General features: G+C 44.2%; 2 protein-coding genes across 14 annotated transcripts in view; one reads left to right on the top strand and one right to left on the bottom strand.

Moving 5' to 3' along the window:
• The window catches only part of MAP3K4 (mitogen-activated protein kinase kinase kinase 4), a 76,615-nt gene extending 68,961 nt beyond the window's left edge, over positions 1–7,654 (top strand). For 5 of the 6 annotated variants that reach the window (XM_040597588.1, XM_040597585.1, XM_040597584.1 and 2 more), the window contains 4 exons: positions 5,030–5,152; positions 5,696–5,802; positions 6,010–6,189; positions 7,108–7,654. In XM_040597588.1, coding sequence (XP_040453522.1) covers positions 5,030–5,152; positions 5,696–5,802; positions 6,010–6,189; positions 7,108–7,128 — 431 coding nt within the window. In that variant the 3' untranslated portion in view covers positions 7,129–7,654. Of the gene's footprint in view, positions 1–5,029; positions 5,153–5,695; positions 5,803–6,009; positions 6,190–7,107 lie in introns of those variants that run through there. The other variant, XR_005828409.1, reaches the window with a different exon arrangement.
• A 1,187-nt stretch (positions 7,655–8,841) lies between these two features.
• Positions 8,842–18,832, bottom strand: part of AGPAT4 (1-acylglycerol-3-phosphate O-acyltransferase 4) — a 79,966-nt gene continuing 69,975 nt past the window's right edge. For 7 of the 8 annotated variants that reach the window (XM_040598223.1, XM_040598229.1, XM_040598226.1 and 4 more), the window contains 2 exons: positions 18,556–18,754; positions 8,842–11,669 (listed from right to left, as the gene is read on the bottom strand). In XM_040598223.1, the coding sequence (XP_040454157.1) occupies positions 11,578–11,669; positions 18,556–18,754 (291 nt within the window). In that variant the 3' untranslated portion in view covers positions 8,842–11,577. The remainder of the gene's footprint in view (positions 11,670–18,555; positions 18,755–18,832) is intronic. The other variant, XM_040598230.1, reaches the window with a different exon arrangement.

Raw genomic sequence — 18,832 nt, 5'->3', positions numbered from 1 at the left:
GTGCCCTCCTTGCCCTTTACTTGATCGTTCCGTATCCAGGTTCTGTTTAGCTGGATTACACTCTCGTGGAAGCTTGTTGTGATCAAAATCCAAGGCTGGCTGACAGCGATTTCTTTTGTGCTGCTCTATGTCATTGCTGATTTCTGGATATATTTCTAAGTAGGTCTTCCTCTCGTTGGGGAAATGCAGTGAAGCGAGAAGAGCTGGTTAACAGAACTGTGATGCTATGTTATCTGAGAGCATTTCTGTTGCAACAGGTTCCTCATATTTAAGGTTGGGGTATTCCTTGAGAGTAACAGCAGCTGTAAACAGAGGGTGACTCCAGACACATCTATGTGTAGAGCTTCCTGAAACTTAATGACAGAATATGATGACAGACCACAGAGGGTATTTTTATAAAGGATGCGTGATGTTACATTGCAAGTCTTTTGCTCTCTGTCTCCTTTTATGCTAATGTTGCATCCCCATTTTTTCAGGCTAACAGTAAAGAAAAACTGGTTTTAATTTTAGCTCTTATGTAGTCAGGCACTCTCTGTTTTTTTCTGGTAGGGAAGAATGATGTCATTCAGACTGCTAAAACTGCTTTTCTGTGGAAATCTTGCTGTCGGATCACACTAGATCTCTCATGGCCAGTTTGCTAATCACTGTGGACCTGTTTCTTTTAGCAGATAATAATAAATTCTTAGAGTAATTGTTTATACGTATCCTGCAGTTGTTGTCTGCAAGGACCTTGTGCTCAAAAATTGAGCCTTTTGGTTAGTCGTGTCTGCTTGTGCCACTGGTGTCTTTTAGATGGTATTACGGCATCCAGTTCTGTGAGTATAAAAGGTGAAGCAAGATACAGCTGCCTCCAATCTTTTTTTAACCTGTGGGTGTGAGAGCACACTGAGGGCTGGTTGTTGTTACACTTGGCTGCACTGTTTTTGATTTGTTTGCATCAAGGTGTAAAGTAGTTGGTGCTAGTATGTAGCAGGTGATTTAAGTCTTTTGGGCTACTTTTTTAATCTCTATTCTGGGTATGGGATTTTAACCCCTGTGGCAAAGGTAGGATTCTTCAGTTGTAATTACTTCACTTTTCGCAAGGAAGCTGTTCTGCTCAGTGATTGAGAATGATGGAATATTTAGCGCATAAGGGAAGCTCTGGACATCTCTGGCTGAGCCCTCTGTTCAAAACAGGGCCAACCTCAGTGTTGGATCCAATGCCAGATTAGATGGGATTGCTCAGTACGTTGGGTTAGTTGAGATATGTGTATCTCCAGGGACGGAGATTCTCTTTTCTCTGGGCCCCATCCTCATGACTGACCTGTCTTCATTGTGAAAAAATGTTTTCCTGATACCTCCTGGGAATTTGCAGGGGTTGCTATTTGTATCCAGTGTCCTTTCACAGTGTGTCTTTGAGGAAAAAGTCTGTTTCAGTCTTCTTGATATCTTCCCATTACGCAGGTGAAAACAGCAGTAAATTCCGTGCCTGCACACGCTCCCCAATCTTCCCTTCTTCAAGCTAAACAAACCAAACAAACCGGTCTCGCAGCCTCTCTTTATACATCATGTGCACCAGCCCGTGGACAATCTTGATGCCCCTCTGCTGGGTCTGCTGCAGTGTGTCGATGTCTGTCTTGTACCGGGGAGCCCAAAACCCAGACACAGCGCTCCCAAGCGTGGTCTCACAAGTGCTGAATTGAGAGGAATTAATCACTGAGGTCATGTCTGGTGCTTTCTCTCTGGGGGAGAAGGGCATATTCCTGAAGAACGCTTAGACTGTTTTCAGAGTGAATACAGAAAATGACGGGATTGTATCTGAAGCTTCAGCAAATCGGAAACCTGTGAAAGGGACGCTCCAGGCCAGGAAGTTTTCATCAAAGTGTTAGTGTTCTCTTGTTAACTTTGTTGTTAGCTCGGAGTTTCTGCCATTTTTGCCTTCCTGTCTTCATGATGAGCATAAGGGAGGGAAAGTCATTCAGCAAGAGAATGGAAGGCTTTTCAATGGGAGACCGTGGGCATGTGTCACTCTTTCTAAGAGACTGAGTAAAAGAGGATGCCAACGCTGATTTTTCGCATTAAAGGGTAGCGTTTGACCTGCTTGTTTCTTGAATGAATTTGGCTGCTGCGCTGCTTGGACTCACAGTATTTACACCAGCACCTTTGGAATACCACGCTAGTGCATTTTTCACTGCACTTAATATGTGGCTGAGTCAGCACAGAGATACAAGGCATGGAACCTCATTTAAATGTTTTGGGTTGTTCCTGTTGTTTGCTCTAGTAAGGGTATGGCTTTTGACACTTGCGCTTTCTTTGCAGTCTGCCCAGAAGGTCTTGTGGTATAAATGGCAATAGGGCAGTGCAGAACTGGGCCATTTCTTGCATCTGCCAGGTACTCCCTGAAGATGCTTTTGATAGTGTACGTGTAGGAGGAGAGAAGTCACAGATGGGCATGTTGTGCCTTTTTGTTGTTTAAACCATGTTCTCTGGTTTTATTTTGCTTATTAACCATTCAGATACGGTAGGAATTTTGTTATGTTCCCAGCAGTATTAACTGTCAAACATAAAGAGCATTGAGCATCGTCAAAGTGCTGCCCTTGTGTCTCCTGTTCTCTTACCCAGGTCCTGCTGTGTTTGTGCAGGTTTCATCTAACAAGGACACCCTTTGTAAAGGCTCCTGGAGTTTGGTCTTTGTCTCTGAAGCAGAGACCATGTGTCTTACAGAACAGAGGCTCCAGCAGACAACGCGTCAGTGGAAGCCTTATTCAGCTGACAGCAAATGTCAGTCACATGAGTCTTCAAGTGCCGTCTCTTTCTTTGTGGTGAAGCTTTGGCTTGTTGCTTTGTTCCGTTGGATAGTCCGGGAAAAGTTCAGGAAAAGGCTCACAGGAGCTTGCACAGTAACATTTATGCTGAATTGTCATTACTTAGTTTTTTTAAAGGGACAAACTTTAATTAGAAAGGCCTTGTAAGTAGGTTCTGAACTGTATTAAACCAAACTATCACAACAGCTTTAGATTCAGTCAGAAGAGAGATCGTTGCACTTTAGCTCTGCCAGTTTCCACCTGCTGCAATAGTCAGAAACGGCTTTGCAGCCTTCTGTGAAATTTGCCTGTTGCTTTCTTGAGGAATGGGAACACAGGTTTCCGAAACACCTTGTAGAAGCGTTTGCTAGTGACGGCCATTTTTCCTAAACTCTTTGTGTGGGCTAAGTGCACTTGCTTTCTATATGACAAGTAATTGCTTGAAAATCATTATAAAAAGAAAAGCTGCAGGCAGTAGTTCAAAGGAAAAAGTTGTTGATGGAGTAACTGTCACTCTTGTAATGCACTGCCTGCACTTGTGTCCCATCGAGCTGCCTTCTTGTACTGCTGTGGTGTGTTTTTGGATTCCGTGTCATTCGAGGAGCTGAGGGGCGGTCTGCCGAGCTCCATTACACATGCCTGTGATCGTAGGGTGACTCGGGGCATGTACGTCCCTTTGATGGCAAACTGCAGAATCCAGCCAAAGAATTCTAGTTTTGAGTATGTGCAGGCGCCTGAATGCCAGGTGTGGAAGACTTATGGGCACAATGTGCAGAAGAGTTGTATTCATTGAAAGTTGTTCTTCTTTCAGAACTTGTAAAAGGCTTACAGTAAGGCAAAGGTTTATTTCTGTTAATGAGTTCGCACCTCCTTTTGGTGCAGTTCTGTACAACGCTTTTTGGACTAAATAAATCTTGCTGTAGTTATCAAGCATTCTTATAGTAGTTAGAGAAGCCCTTTGAGAAATGGGCAGGGTTTTGGCATCATTGACCTGCACTGCCTTTTTTTGATTTGAGCTTTTTGAAGATTCTTTTCATTTTCCATGAATATCTTAGGGACACCCAGCCAAGCTAACTGGAAAAAGTCATTACCTAGGAGAACATAACACAAAGGAGGAACAGCCAAGAATTCCTGCACTGAGCTATGTTCAAGGTGGAACAAAAGTGAGAAACTTCTGAGGGTTGTATTTAGATGTGCCATTTTTAAAAGAATCTTCCGTGTGACATGGGAAAAGGCTGTGTGTAATGAAGTCCCCAATATTTGCCTACTCCTAGAGCAGGCATACAGTTTTGTTCTGTGTGTGCCATTCATCTTTCCTCAAGAGAGATCACAGCTGAAGCTGTGTTTCTGCCAGGTGACTCTTGCAACCTACTTGCGGTTTCATTGTGATACTTGCAGAATCCAGGATTTGGCCTGACAAGTGTATAGCGAGTTCCTTCTGCTCTACCTGTTACCTGTTGGCTGTCAACACGTGTTTTGGCAGGATGGTGAATGAAGGATAAACAGTGGCTATCAAAGCCACTTGGATTATTTTGCAGTGTTGTGTAGAGCAAGTGACTTGAAGCCAACCGCAGATTCCCCTTGGAGATTTTCAGCTGTGCTAGGGAAACTTTTTCCAGTGTAAGCCGGAGTGTAGCCAGCTAATATACCAGTAGCCTTCCTCCAGAAGTTCTGCAAGTAGAGCACAACAGGAGTGGACATTTGGTAGTACATGTAATAAAATGCTGTAGGCTCCATTTTGCAAGTTGGCCGTGACGACAGAGCTGTACCATGTCATCTGTCTTGACTCAGCAGAACTGAGAAGATGGCTAGCGGGAGGTACGCAGCAATGGCCTCTGCCAAGGAAGCTCCTCAAGGACAGGTGTTTTTTCGCAGTGCAGAGCTTACGAGGATAAGCACTGGAATTCATAAATCCCTGGAGGAGTAACTTCTTGTAATGAGCATGTATGGAAAGCTGATGAGTTTGCCTGCCGTGCTGCTTTGTTTTTTGAACACTTCTTGTTGTCAACTTGCAGTACACTTAGTGTTACCACAAGCCCACCAACAATCCCATTGGCTAATGGCGATGTACCCTTTGGGGGACATATCTAACGCTATCATATTCCACACTTAATCCACAGGTAAAGATCTAAGTGTGAATTCAGCTATTATCTACTGTGTAACTTCCAAGAGTGTATTGAGGAGCCCTTACTCCTCAATTCAGCCCTAGTTTAACAAGTGTTCCTGTTTTTCATTGTGTTTCCTAGGAGCCAACATCTTTCTTACCTCATCTGGACTGATTAAACTAGGTGACTTCGGCTGCTCAGTGAAACTGAAGAACAACACGCAGACGATGCCTGGAGAAGTGAACAGTACCTTGGGGACTGCAGGTGAGGAAGCACGTGCTAGGCAGGCATTTGTCTAGTTACCATAAAAGAAGATACCTCTGCCAAAAGTGGGCAGGAGTACGATGATGTGTTTCAGAGAAACCTTATTTTACCTTAGCTAGTTAGATGTGCTTTACATCCTGAAGCCAAAATAATCAGTGAATGATGTAACTGGAGAGATAAAATGGTATTTTTGGTATCTATAAGATGCTGGAGCTTGACGTTTTCTGGGGTTGTGTCTTTGCAGCCTTACTGAAACTGTACTGTTCTTAGTGAACAGCTGCTTAATCTATTAAAAAAAAAAAAAAGAAAATAACTGAAAGCATTTACTGTACCAGCATTTTCCCTACTACTTTTCAAACTGAAAGACAGTTATGCTGCAAACACGTCAAAGAACAAGAAGTCAGCAAACGACAAAAGTTAGCAATAAAAGCTGAGTGGTAGTTTGTTTCAGATGTAATAAAAACATTTGGTTTGCCCAGTTAATCAGTTTATACTAGTCCTTCTGCTGTATTAACTGATGACATCATATGTGTTGTTTCAAAGCGTACATGGCTCCAGAAGTGATTACTAGAGCTAAAGGAGAAGGGCATGGCCGCGCAGCAGACATCTGGAGCCTGGGCTGTGTCGTTATAGAGATGGTCACCGGCAAGGTAGGGGTGTTTCGCATGCTGACAAGTGCAAACTATTCGTAGCAGCAGTTCCTCTGCAAGTTCGGGTCCTGCTCCCACCAGTTTGTCACACTTAATCTGCAAGTACTGGGGTGGTTTTTAATTTCCTGGGGTCCGGAAATACATGCCCTGTTGGATAGCAAGTTACTCGCTAAACCTTGCACTCAGCAATGCTGTTACTTGTTGCAGAGGCCTTGGCACGAATATGAGCACAACTTCCAGATCATGTATAAAGTGGGGATGGGTCATAAACCTCCTATTCCTGACAAAGTGAGCCCAGAAGGGAAAGACTTCCTTTGCCACTGCCTGGAAAGTGACCCAAAGATGAGGTGGACGGCCAGCCAGCTCCTCGATCATCCTTTTGTCAAGGTTTGTCTCATGGCTTTGGCTACAAAGACTGCAGATGGGAATCGGAAATAGCTTTTAGTTGGCTTCATGGTTTGCAGCTAAGCTGCAGGGCTTGTATCCCAGTGGGAGGCTGGTATCAACTCAATGCTGTCCAGAAAACAAGGTGTGGCAACTTTTCAGAGGCACACGTGAAGCTGCTAGCACTAGAACCTTGGTGTGCACCACGCAGTGAACTTTCACTGCTGTTTTGAGATGCATTATCTTCATGTTAGAAAGACTTGTCAAGCTTCAGGTCGGTTAATTGGATCTGAAGGGCTCTGCATAAAGCTTCAGTGGGTTTGTATGCACTGGCTTCTACTGCATAGAGATGAGGGTCCCCTCCATAAGCAGTGAGACAAGTACCTGCTTGAGAACTCCACCACCCTTCGGAGCAAGGGGCTGCTTTTTTTGTCTGTTCATATTGAATGTTTATCTGGCAGTTTGCGTCACAATCTGCAGTTCTTGCACGTACTGTGGTTTGAGTCTTTTCTTAAGAATAGGCAGATATTCAGAGCTACAAATGCAGGTGTCTTAGCAACTTCTTTTTTGAAAAAGCAGGAGCACAGTAGGTTACTGAATTCTGTCCCATTTTCCAGCATGAAGTTGTTCACGTTGGTATTCTGGGTCAGTAACAGCCTGTTTGGGATCATCACGCCTGTCCCTCTCATCAGTGCAGCTGTAGCCAGATCCCATCCATCGCAGGCAGAGTATTTCTTTAGGCACATTAAGAGTAGCGTGGTGGCAGTGGAAATGTCAGTATTGCCATGTCAGTGCTTCTGATTTGTTACTGTATAGGGAGCTTCAGAGATGTTTGATGGAAGGTGCTAAATAAACTGATCTACTGTCATCTTGCTGCAGTAGGGGGGCAACTGAATTAATTGTCTCCTGTCCCCTTCACAGGTTTGCACAGATGAAGAATGAAGTTATTCAATCTCTGGCCTTTTTTATTCTGGCAAGATACCTTTTAATCACTACTGTATGTAATATTTACATAAAGACTGTGCTGAGAAACAGTATAAAAGTTGAAATTACGAAGACTGCACAAGTGACGAGCGTCACTTTCTCTGCTGCTCCTCTATGTTTTACTTGGCACATGTTGCTCATGTGACAGTGTCTGCAAGTTGGAAGAAGCTGCATGTTTCGGTGAAAGTGCCATTACTACTGTATATGGACCATACCTTTTTTGTTCTTTCTTCTGTTTCTCATTTGGATGAGAACCGTAATGTTAATATGTAGTATTTTTGAACTGTTTAGGTTCAGAGAAATGCTGTAGTGTTATCAGGCGTTATGGACCTTGTTTTTTAATCTGTTTGTTGAGTGCACTGACTGTGAACTTTTACCGGTTTTTTGTTTATTTGTTTTTGGCAAGCTTCAGATTTGTTATGCACAAGGCTGATTAATGAAATTTTAAAAAAAGTTTTTTCTCAATAAATGGTTTATTTTAGGAGTTGTGGGTGAAGGGTTTTTCTTCTGAAATTAAGTATGTGGGGTTTTGTCACACTGTAGCTTAAGACTGCTAAGCTAAACTAACCGCAATAAGCTTCTTTTATATTACAGTAGTCAATGTTTTGTCAAGTTCAAGACATGCAGTGTAAGATGCTTATTGCACAAGTGATAACAGAATTAAGGTGTCCCACCTTCATCGTCTCCTGAGGAAATAAAGGTGACTGCAATTCCTGACATCACCTGTTATGTCAGGGGTAGAGTCATGGTCTGAAATAACTTTCTTCTTGAACACAGATGCTGTGCACAGGGATGGGTCTGCACGGCATTTCTGTGGCCAAGAGGAGACTCAGTCAAGATTATTCTTGTGTTCTGTTTGGTAAAAACAAGAGCTCGCTGTTAGCTTTGTAAAACTGATTTCTGATTCTGGACTTTGATTCCCCGCCCCCCCCCCCCCCCCCCCCCCCCCCGACTGTCATCAGTCACAGAAAATGGAGACAGGTTAGAAATGGTTAGCAATTAGAAGAAACAGTCTGCACCACTTGATCTAGTTATTTTGTTTGGCTCGCTGTTACAGGTGACTAACTGAAAACTCTTACTTGTAAGTATTAGCGGAAGTTTACATATTCCTGTTACAGCTTTAGACCTTAAAATGGGTAACTTATAAAGCAGAGAACTTGCTTTTAATATCTGGCTTTATTCTAAATCCCGTCTCCCCTCTTAATCCACATCATCCTTGGTTTTCTTACAGGTGTGGGGTTTTTAGCAGCTGAGTGAGCTGATAAAGAATGACATTAAAAGCCAGAGGTCGTTCACTGAAATCTAGAAAAAGCACAATGCAGTGTGTCTAGGCTCTCAAAAAATACAGTGCTGAATTTAAACAAAGACTTCCCCTCCATTCTCTTCAGTTCTCTGTTTTGCAGTCACGCTAGGAGGGGAAGCATGGCAGCATCCTCAGCAACAGACTGTGAAAGTACCTGAGGCAGGTGTGCCCCCTGGCCTGCTGCGTGCTTCACCTTGTGGCGTATCAGAAGTATCGACGAGTGGTTTGTGTCCTCATTCGCCTTGTTTCAGGTGCCCTTGTACGCTAACAGCAGCTGTGGACAGCTGTTACGAGTCAGGGTAAAGGTGAGAAGTAAACTTACTAGTTCATTGTTGCTGACCAAAAGAAAACTCATTCACTGCACATCAGCTTTTTTATACTTTTATTTTTGTATAAACAAACGTTAAGACTACTTTCGTTAAGGCAGTTGTAGAACATACAGTTGCTTGTGGGGACAAGGGGCAAACACTGCTTCCTAATGACTTGTATGTCATTCTTTTAGTACAGTGACCTGGACGAGTTTAACTTTGGCAAGTACCATGAATCTTTCTGTTTGCCAGTGAACACTGGAAGGGCCCAGTGCTGCAGTCCTGGTATGCCAGAACTTCTGGAAGTGCTTGGGAGGACGGATCTGGGAGTGGCATGTTAGGCCCTCGGCCTGTTCTAAGGGTTGGTCCCAGGGGAATGAGTAAGAAATAGTCTAAATACTCTTTCAGAAGTATTTACATGTTTGGTATTTTCCTCTGGGTGAAGTGGCACTGCATGCAGCTGGAAGAAAGGTCTACGATTCATAAGGAGTGCTGAACATCTCCCTACCAGCGTGTTAAATCAGTGGCTCTTCAAAAAGGCAAAAAAGCGACTTCTATCACTACATGAATATGTATCTGCTGCTCAGAGCTACTCACCCTTGCGTACGGGGTTCATTCTACCGCCTTAAGAAAAGCCCACCGTATCCACCAGGTAAGGCATCAAAATGCTAGCTTGGACAGGTTTTTTTCTCTCTCCCACCCCCACCATGTTTTTTTAGTGTCTTGGGTATTGTGTCTTCAGGTCTGGCTCATTAACATGCCTGATGCATTACTACAGGATAGCTGGACCTTCAGGCACTACTACAGGTTATAATACTCAGTTTTCCGCTGTTAAGATTGTTTTAGTAGATAGAGTGCAGGGCATGTGCTTTATTGAAAGAACAGCTCTGTAAGCATGGCAGTATTTTCTGATTGCAGGCTCTGTTCCGTGTGTTGGAAGAGCTACGCTGAAGCCCATGTTTTACATTCATGACATCATACAGTCTATTCTAGAAAGGTTCAGAGCATGGGGAATGTATGAGTACGTAAGATGGGTGAGGGGAAAAGCCCCCCAAACCTAGTCCCTCACACTTCCCAAGGCCTTTTCCTTCCTTCACAGTGTATGTTTTACTGCCCCCACACTCAAAAAACTTTTACTTATCGTACTACTCTACCTGCTCTTCAGGTGCTGCATACTACAAAGACTAGTTTCTAGATGATCAGATGCACTGAACAGCAAACGCATACTTCATGGAATTACTCGTATTCTGCTGTTAGCCCGTTTCTTCTGGCCTTGGTTTTATTACAAGAAGAATGTTTTTTTTGTACCAACTGTTAGAACTAAGACTGCTCACTTTCTTCTTTAGAGACATGTAGGTGGTTTAGTCCATAGGCTGTTCATTCCTAGACTCTCACGGTTTAGTCCTATGTGCAATGAAAATGTACCACCGCTGAACGTGCTGGTCCTGATTCCCACTGCTCAGCCTCAGTATCTTTAGATTTTTAAAACTGGGGTTTTTTTTTAGTCATAATTGCTGGCAGTTGGAAGGTCCCCTCTTTATCTTTTTGATTTTCTTAAACAAGCTCTTTTTAGTAACTTCCACATCCTTAACTCCTGCAGTTCAAAAACAAGTGGAGGCTGCCTGGGAATCAGTACTGGGGATGTCAGAGCAACGCAGTTTCCCCAAGGAGCTTGATTCTATTTTCATTTAATTCAGAAGGGTTTCAAAGCGAGTCCAGACAGCCATAAAAAACTCTTAAGCCATACCACTGTCCTAGGTCTCTCTCCTATTTCCCCTAAAGAAAAGCAAAAGATCATTTAACTGTTACCTCAGGCTGACTGTTTTGAGGCACCATGTAAACTAATTTATCAGAAAAGACAGACAAGCAGATCAGTTGGGATCACAACAGTATGGGAGCGGGACATAACTTCCAAAGCACGCTTAGCACTTACTTGGTTGCAGCATACCCAGTTGTTTTGTTTCCACCATTGTTGGGAAGGCCTAGAATTTTAATCAGTGTTTAAAGCTGAAAGGAATTTTATTACCTCAGTTTTTCCAAACTATAAATGGCATTTGCTCTTGAAAGAATTAGAGGTTTCAGCTATCTCTCTGATGTATTGCCTGGGGAAGGATGTCGCAGTGGGTAACTTAGCTGTGCTCAAGCCACAAGGCCAAATTCCAGTCCAGGTTATGCCACTGCAAGGCTCCAGTGTCTGGATGTCTGGGGTCTGGCTGAAGTTTTAAAGGGCCCATGTGGTTGGTACACACTGTGGAGTAAGTTCTAGATGTAGAAAAACTCTACTGCAGTTCTGCCAGTTCAGCAGAGCTGCCTCAGTCCAATACTGAAGCGGAACATCTTACTGTATTTATGGTGGTTAAACTGTTAACGTGTGGTGTACACCACTATCAGTTTTAATCATCTTGTAACATTCTTCTGACACGTATTCATTCCTTAGAGCAAGTTAAGATAAAGCCTGCACCTGTGGTTAGTTTCCAGGTAGAATCTTAACCATACAAGCACACTGGAATTTTTATTATTTTTTTTCTTCAAAACTTCAAGACACTTTATAGGAAAACAAACCAACCAACCAAATGCAAACCTGTTGTGGAGAGTATACAAAGGAGTGCATCTGTCAAGCATTTCATCCAGCCCAAACCCCCAGAGAAAAAAATAACAAGGAGCGCAAATTCAGATACGCATGGCAGTTGCTCATCCTGCCCTTCCTCTGATCTCGCTTGAAGGACCATGATATGCACTTAAGAGTTTTCAGAAGTTGCATTTGTTCCCTTTGGATTGAAGCAGTCTCTGAAGATACTACTTTTGTTTCTGCTTGTTGTCATTGTTGCCATAGGTGGAGCCCTTGTTAATTTCTGTAACACCTATCATCCATCTGACACCAACAGAAGCTGCAAAGTAAGTAAAAGTAAAGTTAAAAGCTGCGTGCTGCAAAGATTCAAGATCTGTACAAGTGTGGCATGTGGAAAGAGACTAACTGTTCTCAGAGTTACAGCATTAAAGGTAACTACCCCTACTCCCCCTGCTTGACCTTTGGTTAAAGGTACACCCTCCCCCTGCACCAAGTGACTTGCCTGTGATACTTCATTCCGGAAGATTCTAGGTCACTGGCCTGAGGCTAAAGATGTCCTCTCCCACCAGCAGGGAAGAGGCTACGTGAACCAGCGTGGGTGTGAGAGGCACAGGAATGCCGTGCTCAGCCCTGCTAAACCCTGGGCAAGGCTGGCTGTGAAGTGGGGGTGCTCTGGGGCTGCTGGTGTTACCTGGCTCCCAGAAGTCAAGTGGCAGAGTGGACTGATGTGTCTGTGTGGGAGGTGTGACGGGGAAGGGAATTCTGCTTGTTTTCTACAGCCCCCATGCCTGGAAGAGCACGGGCAAGTGTAAGGGCACTTCAGATCTTGGTAAACAAACAAAAAAAAATGTACGTTGTCGCATTTTTTAAGTATAGCTCATGAAACGGGCCTTTATAAGAGGCTAGGTTAATTTAAAGACTTTTATAGTTGATTTAGTGGGAATAATTCACCCATGAATAATCATTATTATTATTATGTGTGAAAAAAATCACACAAGAATTTCTTTTTTATTTGTACACCTGAAGTGAATGTTTTAAGTTAAATGCAACTTAACCTAAGCCCTTTCCTTCCCCTCACAGTTTCAGGATTCTTTTTTTAGTAAAAGGTCTCAGCTGCCTGAAATCTATTGCTCCCCAAACTTCTGCTGAGCTACTGTACATACCCAGAACTGCCATGCTTCTTCCAGGCCTAAACCTACGTGGAAGTCGTGAACACCTTCCCTCTGCTCAGAATGCTTTTTCACAAAAAATACGCCCAAAACCAAACCACCAAAACACAAGACAGCCATGAACCTCCCCTAAGCCTCCGAATTCCACCGTCTTCCAGACTGACGGTGAAAAGGCCCATCCCATCGGTCTCCACCTCTCCAAGCTGACCCTGAACAATTCCTCACCAGCCAAAGGACTCTTTATGGACAAGTCAAAGCCAAGATCACCAAGAGAATCCAGGTGGCATCAGCTGTAAACAGCAGGGCTGATCCTGTGTCACGCCGTTTGCTGTGCTTTAGCAGAGGAGTGGGAGGATGGCTGTCAGCTGTAACCCGTGCTGCCCTGTGCTTTACCAGTTGCTTGCTTGTCCACCTGTAACATGGTGCTACCACATCAACCACGCAAAACCGTCACTTTTCTAAATAGCTCTTTCTCGTGCTTCAAGCAACCTGTTCTGAAGCGGAGCACAAACTATTGAACAAATGTAACTGTAAGTACAGCAACTTGGAAAAGCTGAATATATTATTTAAGTAAGAAGACAGGCTAGAAAGCAGCTCTGCAGAGAAGGACCTGGGCTTCCTGGTAGATGCCAGCAGCGTGCCCTTGTGGGAACGAAGGATGAAGCTGCCCAGGGCTGCATTAGGAATAGTGTTTCCAGCAGGTCGAAGGAGACCACCCTTCCTCCTGCTCAGCGCTGGTGAGGTACATCTGCAGTGCTGAGCCCAGTTTTGGCTCCCTGGTAAAAGAAAGACATGGACATACTAGAGCGAGGTCAGTGAAGGCCAGAGAGATGGTTAAGAAAGTTGAGGGAGCATATTCCATAAGAGGAGATGCTGGAAGAGCTGAGACTGTTCACAGTCTGGAGAAGAGAAGTTTGGTGCAATCTTATCAATGTGCATAAACGCCTGAAAAGACAACGTAAAGCGGATGGAGCCAAGCTCTTCTCAGTAGAGCTCAGCAACAGGAGAGAAGGCAGCGGGCACAAGCTGAAACACAGGAGCGGTTCCCTCTAAGCATAAGAAAAAAAAGGAAGAAAAGAATTTTTACAGTGCGGGTGGTTGAACGCTGGCATAGGCTGACTGGAGAGATTGTGGAACCTTCATCCTTGGGAGATACTCAAAAGTCAATGGGCCACAGCCCTGAGCAATCTGCTGTAGCTGAGCCTGCTCTGAGCTGGGGGTTTGGACTAGGTGATCTCCAGAGGTGCGTTCCCACCTCAGCTATTGTTTGACGTGCTTGGATGAAAGATGTGTGTTTTGTTCTTTCAAAATACCAGCCCTTGAAAACAAACCAAACAACCTCAGGCTCATGTTTTGCAGTATGACAGTAAATTGAATGACAGTTTTTAGAAGTGCAGGTGGTAATTGGATACAAGGTGAGTCACACATGATGACACAGCGATGGCTGAACAGCCAGTGGTGCAGTGGGGAAGCTGGGCTGCCTGTGAGGCTGCCCTCAGGTCTTCTGGATGTCAAGACACCAGGAAAGCAGAGCCCTCTCACAGGCAGACAGCGGCGCAGCGAACAGCGCAGGAAGGGAGATGGCTGCTCTGGAGTCCACTGTCACTTACTCTTCACTGTTAGTCCATGAATGGAAATGCACACAACTGGGGCAAGCGAGGGGTTTCACTCTCACAAACAGACAAGAAAAAAATCCACCTCCAACATTTAACTGGCCATGAGCTAGGGATGACAAGAGGAAGATCCAGCATGTGGCCTGCCATCTGGAATCATAACATAATAGTAAGCATGAAATCATTAACTACAAGGAATAGTAACAGCATCTGGAGAGGGACACAGGCCGTAAGTAAGAGCAGCTGTTATATAGCAACCACACAGCACATTGCAGGTTTCATCTGGTTCCAAGAATGCCACTGCCTGGACACCAAAAAATAGCTAGTTCAGCAATGCAGGTGGTTTTTTTATTTCTTCTCTTTTGCCACTGCCCTTCTGCCCTCATTTCACCCTGCAGCCCTGGGCACCCTGGGGAAGGTGGGGTGCAAGGAGAAGGGTCTGCTCATGTTTGCCAAGCCTGTGGAAGCAAAGTGGGGATGAGTGCTAAGGTGCCTCAGTGGTATCTCCCTGCACTGCCTGCCTCCTGTGCTCAGCTCTCCTGGGGGCCTTAGTGCATATCCTAGTGATACCATCATGTTTAAGGATTTACTCCACCATTGCTTTAAATACAACTATAGTAAGGGAAACAGGGGTTTTTACTACAAGGAAGGGGAGAAAGGGAGATCAAGTGGGAATTGTGCCTAACAATCAGCTGTGAGAGTTTAAGCCCACTCTCAGAAGAGCGGGAGAGAGATATCGCTGAGTCACCCCTGCAGTGCTCCATGGCAAACCACAGAAGGTAACCGAGCTCCTGCTATCTTTCTGTCAAACTTAGTGTAAGACTGCTGGTTTGTGCTTTCCTCATCTTCTACTCATCTCAGCCTACGGGCATCAGCAGCCTTGCTGCCTGGGATCACACCACGCTCCAACCCTCTGGGCCCACGCTCTGCGCTAGGACACTGTCAAGTCACTGAGGACTCGCTCACAGTTTGTACTGTGACCCGTGGAAACAGATTTTCTGATAATAGCACTGTGCACACACTGCCCACTAGGACATGCACCAGCTCCTGCAGGATCAGCGCTGGCTCACTACTACTTTTACTTGGTTCAAATGAAATTCTTCTCTCGCCTGTAACTGACACTTCATGGCTGGCCCAGATGCCGTTGCGCTTACGGCATTAGCCATGGAAGAGTTACTTCTCCATTTAAAAGCCAAGAGAAGCCCTCTCATCTTTACCAGCCAGCGTTCCCTTTTTAACTGCTGTTGACAACTCTATAACAAAATACTTCTAGAGCATGAAGGCTGTGCCCTTCAACACTAGTTACCACAACACGAAAGGCAACCTAACAGTGGGTTCTTTGAAGCCAAGTGAGATCAGGGAAGCAGGAGGAGAGGGAAAAAAGCAGCTGCTGTTCAAATACAAATACTGACATTTGACAGAGTCGCTCACTGCTTTAACACCAAAATATCAACCCCAAGTTTTAAATAGCAGTTGTGAGCTAAGTACATAAATCTCTTGCCACGTGTCCTATGAAACTAAAGCCAGTTTTCAAAAGACACTTTTGTTCCTCAAACTACTTGAGCATTTATTTATCCTCTGGAGCAGGGAACGCCTTGTGTTGGTTCAAGTAGTACCACAAAGGGCTCCTGGTCCCAGACCAGTAGATAGACATTAGCACAATGCAATGATTATTAGGTGTATAAATAGCCAAACTGCTGCACAGCAAAGCAGGAGGGGATGGCTCAGCATTCTCAGGATAAAGAGGAGACATCATTTATTTAGGGCTGAACGCGTTTGAACGCGTTTGAGCTGAACCAGCAGAGCTATATATACATGGGTTATTCACTCCTTGGACCTGAGACTTGGGGTCCGAGGGATTACAGCTTCCACTCCAGCCTGACCGCTGTGAGGCATTTCTCTCATGGTTCTTTCAACCTCAACAGTCACTTACTTACAAGCCAGCAAGTGTTTTTTACTGAAGAGCACAATTAGCGGAGACTGTGCAAAAGACAAATGACACTCTGGAAACAAATGAAGCAGAGGGCATCAGGCAGAAGGATCTCAGAGTTCCTCTGCTCTTTCCTACCAAAGGTTTATGCATATGCTTGTGCTGTCTGCACCTATGCTAATAAAGGTAATGTTATTAGGTACTGAAATCTGCCCTTAGAAACAACAATCTACTTTAAAAGGGCTACCAGGGACTGCAATAAGCTTCCTGATTCTGGAGTATCAGGTGAGCTGTCAAATTGCCATAGAAAAAAAGTGATGTCCCAGACATCACTTATGCAGTGGGAGAAGATCCACCAGAAGCAATGTGAAAAGGCAGTTTCATCATCTGATCACAATGGTAAGCAAACCCCTCTCATTTACAGAAAAATCTTCCTTTTACATTGTTAAGCCGCCAGTTACCAATTACTGCTCGGACTAGAAAAGACAGCGAATGCAGTCCTCCCTGCTTTGCTACAAACGGGATCTGCCAGGCAGTTTGAATCGGCACCAAGAGTCACAACCTCCAAGGTACACTGTTCATGTACCACTACCTCCCAGCCACTGCAGAAGTCACTTCTGAGACCTTGCCTAAAGCTGGAGACAAACTACAAAATAGAACAGTGGTTGCTCCTCTGTCAGATGATGGCTGCATCACATCCAGGACATTTATGACAGAGATACCCCTTAGGATGTAAAACAGTCTTGGGAGAACGGCCTTGCTACAGAGACTCAGCTGTTGGCTACAAAAGGCAATGTGACAGCTTTGGCTGAAGTTTTGAGATGCTTCCACAGAAAGAGACCAATGATTCCCAATTAGCAGTAGCATTGCTTTTGAAGGGATATAGTAAACCAGAAACAGACAATAATGCACTGTGGGAACTGTTGCTCTTCTGGCAAGTAATAACACATCCACTTTTAAGTGACCAGGATAAACCAACTCTGCTTTTTGTTTGTTTTCACTGAGGACTGAGCTTCCTTCCACTCCCACAGATTCTCTTCCCCCCACTCTTCATGGCAGCTGCTGTCTGCTAATAAGTGACAGTATCATCTTTCTTTTTGCCTGCTCATCAGCAAGAGCTGGCTGGCTGTGTCTAATCTAAACCTAATCTAATAGGCTGTATCTAATAGTCGAGGTGGCAGCCTCTGCTACAGGCAACACTGTCTTCTGCTGTGCTGCAAATCCTAGCCAATTACAAGCACTACGGGTCTGATCACACCAAGTATTCGGTGAGAACAGAGCTGTTGCTAAGCACAGGGGTCTTTCAAAAGCTGCGGAGGACTGCAACCTGCACCATCCCACAGACGTGGCGGATATGTATGGGGCAGCAATACACATTGCACAGTGGGCCATTAATCTCACTATTAATGCGCTCCTCAGCTGCGCTTTTGCAGCTTGGGAGCTCGTGCTCATTCTGGCAGCAGACTGTAGTTTTCTGTTAGCTCCAGCGTACGAATAACCTGAGAACAAGTCCTCTGGATTATCACTGTATTCAAAAGAGGACTCACAGCAGCCTGCTTACTAATCTTTCCTTGTGGCTAGGAGCACAAGCAAGCTAAGTGGGGAGTAAGACAGCAAGAAAAAAAAAAGGGCCCTTTTGCTGTCCATTCTTAGTAGCATCACAGCTTTTTTTCTTTACAGGTTCTTTCCCTCACTTCTTGATAAAGCAAAGTTGTGACCTATTTGTAAAGGCCACGGATAGTAAGATAGTATAGGACTTGGGGTGGGGGGTGAGGGGTGTGACGTCACTCAACTAAATTGTATGTGTATGGCTTACTCTGGAAGGGAACTTATTCTTCAAACAGGCACCCAATACGCCATAAAGCACAGACACACAGATATGATGTTATTTGCCAAATTGACCTGATTCCTGCTTCCATGAAGGACACCAAATGAGATGTCCCTCCTTTTTTTGTGGGCCAGCTGCTTGTTTTGTTTTCCTTTTCCTCTTAAATAACATGCTAGTTTAAAGACAAACCAAGGCAGTTCAGAACTACCACAGGAACTGTAGGAATCACCTGTGATAGTCTATGCTGTGTGCTACATAAGTCAGAGTAGATGGCCACAACAGGCTGTCCGTAAATCACAAGTTGATGGATTTCCAGTGGCTGACACATTGAACTATGATTAGATGAAAGAATTCTCAACAGAGTAAGTCATCCTTGAGCATCTTTTCCGGGCAAAGTACAACCCAGCACTACACAAGAAAAGAAAGCCTTTTGCAGGTAACCTACTGGAAAGTTACCGTTTTGATTCCTACAGAAACAAAATTTTGGATGCAGCTCTTACAAAAAATAATACAACTATACCAAAACAAACAAACAAACAAATCTACTTAACATATTCCAGGCTAAAGCTGGTCTGTTGAATTCACAAGTTGTGTTTATATTTCATAAGCCTCAATAAATTATATCTGACAGTCATCCTGTAAGTAATCTGTTTCAAAAAACTTACCCATCACAATGACGAATGCAAAACTAGCCAATGTCAGTGATGATCCACTGCTGATCATGTTGATGAGCAGCTTGAATAAAGGATATAGCAGCAATAAGGCCCAGAAAAGCCAGTTCAAAAGCGTCCATGGTCGTCGAGGTGGTATGATAGGAACAGCTGGGTAGGTTCCTCTTTGGTAGTATTCTTCCTGGAATGCATCCTAGTAGAACAAAGGAGGGCAACAATTAAATCTCCATCTGCTAACAAAACTAGCCATTCCTGACTTTGATATTCCTCT

This window comes from Falco naumanni, chromosome 6, assembly GCF_017639655.2.
Source record: "Falco naumanni isolate bFalNau1 chromosome 6, bFalNau1.pat, whole genome shotgun sequence".
NCBI classification, from domain to species: Eukaryota; Metazoa; Chordata; class Aves; order Falconiformes; family Falconidae; genus Falco; species Falco naumanni.
Note: the sequence above shows the minus strand (reverse complement) of the source record. Positions and strands in the feature narration are given on the sequence as shown.